Source organism: Myotis davidii, unplaced genomic scaffold (genome assembly GCF_000327345.1).
Source record: "Myotis davidii unplaced genomic scaffold, ASM32734v1 scaffold259, whole genome shotgun sequence".
NCBI classification, from domain to species: Eukaryota; Metazoa; Chordata; class Mammalia; order Chiroptera; family Vespertilionidae; genus Myotis; species Myotis davidii.
Genome location: NW_006292687.1, coordinates 6,547,885 through 6,557,398, shown reverse-complemented (window position 1 = coordinate 6,557,398; position 9,514 = coordinate 6,547,885). Strand labels below are relative to the sequence as shown.

The 9,514-nt window shown below is 46.3% G+C and overlaps 1 protein-coding gene across 1 annotated transcript in view; it reads left to right on the top strand.

Moving 5' to 3' along the window:
* FHOD3 (formin homology 2 domain containing 3) overlaps positions 1-9,514 on the top strand; it is a 324,340-nt gene that overhangs the window by 299,371 nt on the left and 15,455 nt on the right. Inside the window, exons 23-26 of the mRNA XM_015565558.1 lie at positions 839-958; positions 2,188-2,349; positions 4,599-4,789; positions 9,448-9,508. Of these exons, the coding sequence (XP_015421044.1) occupies positions 839-958; positions 2,188-2,349; positions 4,599-4,789; positions 9,448-9,508 (534 nt within the window). The remainder of the gene's footprint in view (positions 1-838; positions 959-2,187; positions 2,350-4,598; positions 4,790-9,447; positions 9,509-9,514) is intronic.

Here is a 9,514-nt window from a genome sequence, read left to right as displayed (position 1 = left end):
GAATGAAGAAACCTGGACTGCCAGGTGACTGGGCATGACTTGATCACAAAACCAGTCAGCAGGTTTAGGTGGCTCTCTCCAGCCAGATTAGGTGGCGTCGTGGAGAAAACAGTCAGGTAGGTCAGCCCTGGTTGGGGACAGGCAGGGTGGAAGCTAGGCTGCAGAGTGAAGGTGAACCTCTGGCTCTGGGAGACACTCAGTAAGAACATGGGAGTGGGGACCGCACGGTGACAGTCAAAAAGGGACCGAGGCCATGAGGCTGCAGGGCAGGCTACCAGTCTGAGAGAGTGGGACGGAGGAAGGCCGTGGGGGTGATGAGGGTGGTGGCCTTCTAGAAAGGACCCCAGACCAAGAGGTGACTGGCCAGAGTGCCTAGAGGAGAGGTTAGGAGACCTGGGTGGTCCAGGGACAGTGAGGCCACAGTGTCCGGTGTCATCTGCCTGGTGGGGGAAAAGCAAAGACGACTGGTCCAGATTCTGAAGGAGCATGAGTGGGAGGAGTGTCATAGAAGTCAGCTGTGGTGAGATGAGAGGAGACGGGGTGCTAAGTCCTGCTTGTGCTTGGAAGATGGGCGGGAAAGGGGGCGGGCGGGTGACTTATCCCCCAGCACACATTCCTGTTAGCCACAGGTCCCCACTTGGCCTCCACTGGGGAGACTTTAGGGACTAGACTTGCTCCCTGCCACTTTGGCATTTTTCCTTGACAAGGAGCATGTGCAGATCATGTGGGATTGCCCTGTTCTGAGCAGAATTTGTTATTACCTTGTACAGAAATTAAAAGAACAAAGTAAAACCAAAATGAACATTATCATCTTCTTCCATTTTTTTTTAATTGAAAGGAAGTGGCAGAACCACTCCTGGACCTGAAGGAAGGAATAGACCAGTTGGAGAACAATAAAACCTTGGGCTTCATCCTGTCTACTCTCTTAGCCATCGGGAACTTTCTAAATGGAACTAATGTAAGTCTTCCTATCCCTTCTCCCTCCCTCCCTCGTTGCAGAATCCCTGCCCTCTGCTTGCTGGTGGAGGCTGTCATACCACTGGCTTTCCAAAGCACAACTGGTCTTCAAAAGACAACTTTTGTGTTTTCTTGCTAAAAATGTAGAAATTTGTTTTTAAAATACCAGGGCCTCTGTATTTGAACCTGTATCTTGCTATAATTAAGAAAACTTAGAAAAATGAACATACTATTCCTTCGAAGGTCAGCTACTTTCAAAATTGGTATTGGAAGTATTTTCTTCTAGGCTTTTCTGTTGTTTGTCTGTTGTAAGTACAAATATTTGTGTTTAAATGAGTTTTTACTGATTTTAAAGAGAAAGGAAGTGAGGTGGGGAGAGAAAAAACATCGATGTGAGAGAGAAACATCAATCGGCTGCCTCCCGCACACTCCGACCAGGAATCAAACGTGCAACCTGGACATGTGCCCTGACCAAGATTTGAACCAGTGACCTTTCAGTACATGGGATGACACCCAACCAATTGAGCTACACTGACCAGGGCCAAATATTTGTTTTTTGTCACTCAAATATTTGTAATTATATGCATTATAAACAGACTTGTTTGAAAATGGGCCTATCTTTGGCCAGGAAGTAGAATAGAAATAGGCAAAGAGAGAAAAGGAGTGTAGATACCCAGATGGCAGAGTCCCAGCCTCCCAGCACCTTGCTTTTAGGGGCAGACCCTTGGGACAGCCCATGGCTGAGGGCTGTGGTGGGGAAGGGCTGGAGGCTCATCTCATTCTATGTGCTCATCCAGGTGTGACCAGCTAGGAATGATAGAGTGTATGCCCTGGGAAGCTGGGTTGGCCTGGCCAGTGTGGCTCAGGGGTTGATCATTGACCTGTGAACCAGGAGATCACAGTTCGATTGCCAGTCAGGGCACATGCCAGGTTGAGGGCTTGTTCCTCAGTGGAGGCAGGGGAGGGAGGTTGTGCAGGAGGCAGCCAATCTATGATTCTCTCTCAACATTGATTTTTTTCCTCTGTCTCCCTCTTCTCTCCTCTCCTCTCCTCTCTCCTCTCCTCTCCTCTCCAGTCCTCTCCTCTCTCTGAAATCAATTAAAAAAACACATCTTTAACAAATATATATTGGGCTGCTCCAATAGGGCATCGAGTCTAACCTTTTGTGTCTTTCTAAGAACCTGCATAAAACTTGTCCTTCCTGCCTTTTATTTGATGTTCACCTACCAGGCCAAAGCGTTTGAGTTAAGCTACCTCGAGAAGGTTCCAGAAGTAAAAGACACCGTGCACAAGCAGTCGCTCCTCCACCATGTGTGCACCATGGTGGTGGAGAACTTCCCCGACAGCTCCGACCTGTACTCAGAGATCGGGGCCGTCACCAGGTCAGCCAAGGTATGTGTGTGGCCCCGGAGCAAGGTCTGTCTCCCCCTCAGCTGGGCCTGTGCCCGTCCTCAGGAGCACAAGCTCCGTGAAGTAAGACACCCAGGGCCGCTTGCATCCCCTGCTCTGGAGTCTGTGACTCTGACTCGTCTCGTGCCTCTTGGAGCGCACTTTTAAGATCATTTTCCCATCTCTGCTTCTCCGCCGGATTCTTTCCTACTGAGGTATGTGAGCAAGCCTGCCATCCCCGACCCAACTGCTATGTCCACGGAGGAGCTGTGTTACTCACCAGGCTGGGTTCTCGGGCACTAAAACTCCCAGCTTGTTTAATGTGGGCAAAGATGTCACAAAGAGGCAGTTTGGCTCCTCCTCGGACTTCCATAGGACCCAGCAGTGAGGTGTTGAGCCAGGAAACGGGCTCGCCTGGCCCCCTGCCCCGCAGATTGGCCGTCCCTGTGATGGTCCCCAGAGGGAATGGGTTTATAGGGCTGTAACCGTACATGGCCCTGGGCCCTCAGTGCAAGCCCCTAAATCAGCGGTTCTCAACCTGTGGGTCGTGACCCCTTTGGCGGTCGCACAACCCTTTCACAGGGGTCCCCTAAGACCATCCTGCATATCAGATATTTACATGACGATTCATAACAGTAGTAACATTACAGTTATGAAGTAGCAATGAAAATAATCTTATGGTTGTGTCACAACATGAGGAACTGTATTTAAAGGGCCACAAGGTTGAAAACCACCACCCTAAATGCAGTGCAGAGTGCAAACCTTCGCTAAGGGTGGTGTGTGAGAAGGGAGACAGTGCAGTCGCTGGACAGCCAGCTGCGCCCCCTGCAGGAGCATCGTTGAGGTTCAACAGCCCAGAGGAACCTCAAATACAGCAGAGCTGGGAGATGTCAGGATCTTGGGGGCAACAGCAAACACACGGGAGGGGTGTGGTGGAAACTCCTGGAAACACAACCCAGGCCGAGGAGCCGAAAGCAGAGTGACCATTAGGTCTGGGTCACATCGGAATCTAGTGTGAGAAGAGGAGAGAGTGATGAGCAGAAGGGGGAGGAAGCAAAGGGGACTTTTCTAAGGTCTGTCCACAGAGCTCTTCTTCCCTCCGCCTTCTCCCACAGAAGTAGCTTGTGGGGACCCAGGGGCTGGGACACTCCTCCACCTGCCCCAGGACCAACAGGCTGGCAACTGCCAGGGACACTGAGCAGGTGGCCCCTGAGCCAGCCTGGCAGTGGACCTGCCTTGAGGCAGGAGGAGGCACGGCCAGCGATCCCCCAGCTCAGAGGCTAACGAGAGTTCTCTTAGGAAACACTGTTTCGCAGGCACCCTTACCATGTTCCTCTGTGCCAGGCACTGCTCTGAAGTCTTTGCCAATATTCCTTCTAAACCCAAACAAGCAAAAGCCCCTCTGAGTATCCCCACGGGGGTCCTCAGCTGCAGCTCCAACACCCCTGAGCACCTTTCCACGAGACAGTGTGTTAGGAATAACAGACAAAGTCTGTCTGGCTGTCTAGATTCACCGTGGTCCTGTTTCCAGAACCATCCAGAACAAATTGGTTCCCTTTTTACAAGTGGTCCTTTGTTTTCCCAGGGCCTTGACCTCTGGGTGGAGCCTGCATGTAACCAAAGTAGCCCTGGCCTGAGTGTCCTGACCCCAGGCTGACCCCAGTGACGGCCCCGGGACCCCCTCAGTATCAGGCCTTTTCCAAACTAATAACTAAATTACGTGTTTCTGCCTGTAGCTTGGCTGCTGCCCACTCACTTTGGCAATTACTAGAGGTAACTATTGCCCCAGGTCCCTGTGACGAGAAGCAGGCTGCCCCTTTGCTGGGGCACATCAGAGCCGTCCATCTGTGACTGTGGTGCATTCCTCCAACCTCCGGGAAGGACAAGAGTGCTCTGAAAAATTTTATGACCCATCTGTTCAGTTCATCTTGTACGAGGGTTCCTGGATATCATGTTTTAATTTACAGTTTTCAAAGACTTGCCTACGATTCTTTTCCAAATGTGGCAAAAAGAAAAGAAAGTTGCCGCTCGCATTGGGTTCATTTGCAGAAGGGTTTTATCACTAAATAATTTGATGCCGAGATAATGACAGATCCACATGTGGATAAATTCGAGGCCATAAGTATGTTTGTATTTCAAGATGTAAATTTGGTTTTGATGTTTATTTCTTCCCAGAGGCAACGGGGCTTCCTGGTTCAGGTTGGGGTCTGGCGGTTTCAGCGCGTTTTCAGTGTTCTCTCTCTGATTTTCAGGTTGACTTTGATCAGCTTCAGGATAATTTATGTCAGATGGAGAGACGATGCAAAGCTTCATGGGATCACCTCAAGGCAATTGCAAAACATGAAATGAAACCCGTTTTAAAACAACGAATGTCAGAGTTCCTGAAAGACTGTGCTGAGCGAATTATAATTTTAAAGATTGTCCATAGGAGAATCATTAACAGGTAAGCAGAGTGAGGAACATATGGGAACACCAGTAAAAGGGCATGTTGAAAATATTCTGCAAACTGAGATCTGAAGGTTAAATTTACAAAAATTGTGTGATAGATAAATTCTTGGTATGTGGCCAGGGTGACTTTGATGCACATGTTTGTTTCATGGGCACTTAATTTTTCTTACACACACACACAATACTATAATGCCATTGAATCATAAGGTCGGAAAGAATCTTAGAGATGTCATTCACAATTCCTCCTTGATCAGGACTTGAATCTATAACATCTCTGATAAGCTGAGCCCTGAATCTCCCCGTCTGTTTGAACAGTCCTGCCTACAGACAGCACACGTTTTGTGAGGCAGATTGACTTTTTAGAAAAGTTCCTTTTCTTCATTTAAAAACATTTTTTATTGATTTCAGAGAGAGAAAAGGAGACGGGGAGAGAGATAGAAACATCATTGATGAGAGAGAATCATTGATCCACTGACTCTTGCATGCCCCCTACTGGGAATTGAGCCCACAACCTGGGCATGTGCCCTGGCCAGGAATCATATCATGACTTCCTGGTTCATAGGTTGATGCTCAACCACTGAGCTACACCCACCGGGCAAGTTCCTTCCTTATACGATCCACAGTCTGCCTTCCAAGACCTTCGACTCATTGATTCTCGGTGGTGGCTTTGTGCTGCGGTCTGCCTGGTGCCACCCTCTGGACCAGCCTTCCTCAGAGCACAGGATCCAAGAGGACCCTGGGAGACACAGCAGTGATGTGTGAGGCCTTGCTTCCCTACAAGGAGGCTGGCAGGGATCTAGGATGGCTCCAGGGCCATCCAGGGCTATCTCACCTGGAAGTGGAGGCAGCACCCAGGCCAGAGCCTGGGTCTTCCCGTGTCCCAGGCCAGGGCATTGCCTACCACGCACCACCACTTTCTTTCCCTTTGCTCCGTCACTCTGATCTCGGGGGTTTGAGTGCCCTGTTCTGGGCCTTGCACCTTGGCAAGCGAGCATGCAGCTTGCAGACCTGCGGTGTGTGGTCGGCCTGCAGCGGACCAGAGCCCGGGTGGCAGGCCCTGAGACAGCCCCACTGCAGCTGTGTGAGGAAGCCCTCCCTGGGGGCCGTCTCAGCTGCAGCCGTGCCAGAGGGCTGCTTCTCGGCACACTCCCTGGGCTCTGCCTGAGCACTTTATAAGTTTCCAAACAGATGTGTGGTATTTTCATGTATTCATAAACATTTCATATTTTTTATTCTTTTTTCTCTTCCCTCCCTCCTTTCCCCTTCTGTCCTTGTTTCCTTCCTTCGCCTTCCTTGAAGTCACACAGTACTTTCATTTTTAATTACAGTGGATGTACAGTATTCTATTAGTTTCGGGTGTACAGCACAGTAATTAAACACGTACATGCCTTACAAAGTGATCACCGGTAAGTCTCACACCCACCTGGCACCATATGTAGTTATTACAACATTGATGACTAGACTCCCTGTGCTTCACTTCACCTCCCTGAGACTGTTTTTAAGAACCTGATTCTCTTGTCCACCTGGGAGCCCTCCCAGCTTGTGTCCTTTGCTGCTTTGGTAGCCAGACCTCCTGGGTCTTGCTCCAGACCGTTCGGTGGGTAGGCATGGGGATGGGGGTCATCTTTAACTGTTAGGAACAGAACAGGAATAAGGAACAGAGTCTTCCCTCTAGGTTGGCAACTATTCACTATTCAGTGCTTTTGGAATTTGGTTGTTTGAATACCTCACTGCACCCCATCCAGACCTCACAGCTGCCCCCTGGGTGGAAGGACATTACCCGAGATGTTGTCAGATTTCTCACTGAAATTCAAGCACACTCTGCTTTTAATGGGATCATGGAGGGAGGCAGGGCACATGAGCTGCTTTGGCCCTACATGCTTTGTATGATACAAGCGATTTCTCACTTAAAACTACTCAAATAAACAAATAGTTTTCATTTGGAATATCATGAAACTGGAGCAATTTTATGAAAGTCTTGTAAAGCTGTTCTGCCTGGTCACATTAACCATTTTATCCTGGATGCATGAAAACTCAGTGCTACATCTATTCCTTAAGCTATAATGTGTGTGTGTGTGTGTGTGGTGTGTGCACGCGCGCGCGTGTGCCCACGCGTGTGTGTAATTATATATACACTAGTGGCCTGGTGCAAAGATCTGTGAACATTGAAAGGAAATTAATTAGAAGAAATATTTTAATATCACTATTCGCCCTTTCTCTATAATAGAAGTGTCAGAGATGAAGTGTCAGAGGTACACTGTGCCAATAGTTGGTCTTCAGAAATACTCTGTCGACGCCACCACTTTCTCTCAGCTTCAGAATGTCAACAAAAACAACCAAATTCACAATTGATAATGACAGATAGAAGCACATGCATGCGATTGGCGCCAGCGAGAGCTTTATATGTATCTCGCATGCGCGAGTCAATGTTTATTTTTAACTTGCCAGTGCACATCATATGTACTGGCTAGTTGGTTGGCCAGTTGGATGGACGGACGGTTGGTCACTTAACCTTTTATATATAGAGAGATATATAGATAATTCTCCCTGGTAAGCTGGGATGATGTTGCTCTCATGTGACCTCAGTCCCTGTTTACTCACTATTGGTCACCCAATGGGATGACCTGCATGAACCAGGAATTCACTGTAGTTATGGTGGGAAGGCTTCTCTGAAGATGTGATATTTGGACAGAGACCTATGGATTGAGAGGGTGCTACCATGCTCTGGGCCCAGGGAACAGCTGGTACCGAACGCCTTGTTAGGGTCTATGGTCCTCCCAGTGGAGTGGCCTCCCCACCCCTTCCCTCAGTCCCTTCAGGACTCCATGTTCCCCTAGGGCCCCCAGTGTAAAAGGAAAGGCTAAGATGCCACACAGGCCCTGAGGTGGGCTTGTTCAAGGAATCAGGAGGTTCCAGTGTGGCTGGGGTCACAGTAGATATGGTCAGAGAGGTAGTAGGCCAGTTATGAGAGACCTTGTATGGCGATATCACCTATTGTTCATTCATCTGCTGATGGATATTTGGCTTCTTTTCTACTTTTTGGTTATTATGATTAATTCTGCTATGAACAGTTGTGTAGAAGGTTTAGTGTGAACAAATATATTCCTTTCTTTTGGGTATATGCATAGGAACGAAATTGCTAGGTCATAAAGTAGCTCTATTTTAGCTTTTTAGGAACTGCCAGGCTTGTCCCCAGCGGCCGAACCATTTTTATGGTCTCATCAGTGCCACGTGAGGGTTCTAGTTTCTGCATATCCTCACCACATGCATCATGGCCTGTCTTTTTCATTGTTTGCATCCTAGTGAGTGTGAAGGGCATTTCATTGTGGTTTTGATTTGCATTCCCCTGATGACTAAAGGTGTTGGGCATCTTTTCATGCACTTATTGGCTATTTGCATACCTTTATATGAGAAATGTCTATTCAAATCCTGTGTCAGTCTTTGTTTGCTTGTTTTTTAGTGTTGAGTTGTAACATTTCTTTATATGTTCTGGATACACACTCCCTATCAGGCATATGATTTGAAAATGTTTTTTTCCATTTTGTGGGTTGTCTTCTCACTCTTGACAGAGTCCTTTGAAGCACAAAAGCTCTTTAATGTTGATGAAGTTGAATGTATCTATATTTCCTTTGGGTGCTTATGCTTTTGGTATCATAGCTAAGAAATAATTTCCTAATCCGAAGTCATAACATTTTATGTTTTCTTCTAAGAGTTTCATATTTTTACTAGCATTTTTTTTGTTTTGTTTTAAACAGCATTTTTCAGCCCCCTTTACCTTAAATTCCTGTTGTATGCTTTACTTGGTTGTTTTTCACAAAAAGAATAAGTCAGTGTCACTCATTTGAAAAATAAACCAAACCTTTTTCTAAGTGTACGAATTAGAATGATCAACAACAAAAGTTTTTGTCTATAAATAGTGGTATCATTTATATAATACTGTTTGCTTACATAAAAATTTCACTCTGTCTCCTACTATCTTCTTCCTCATATCCTGAAAACCAAAAATTGGGCACACGTCTGCTCATTTAACTTCTTTTACAAAAATTTTAAGTAAATAACATTCAACAATTTCTTATTTATAAATTAAATAGCTGAGATAATTTTGTGTGTCTCATTCGATGTGTTCCAATTAAATTCAGATTGTATGTAAAATTGTAAAAAAGATATCAAAATATTTACTCAGAGAAAACTTTACAAACATCTTTTTATAAACCGTCAACTGACATATTGTTCATAATATGTTCATGTCTTTTCCAAGCTTCACTGGAGCAGGTTCCCAAGGAATTGCTAAGCAATGTTTCTTTATTTCTTATTTAATTTTTATATAATCTAGAAACTGCAATATTCATTTTTGTTACAAAACTTGCACAAATCCATTTTAGGAAGCATTAAAACACAGGTAAGCAAAAAGAAAAACATACTTAATCTCCTGCAATCCTGCCATCTCACCCTCACCATCCCCAATGAGAAAGTGAGCTGAACTTGATCTCTGGTCTCGTTGTCTCTTGAGAGGACTCTTCAACCTCAAGGCCCCAGGAAAGAAGAACATTGTCTCCCGCTGATGTTTTTTTTTTTTTTTTACTGGAAGTTTTTAGATAATCAATTTTTGTTCCTTATAACGGAAGTCATTGGCCCTATTGTTTTTCCTTGCAGGTTCCATTCCTTTCTGCTCTTTATGGGGCATCCACCTTACGCGATCCGGGAAGTGAACATAAACAAG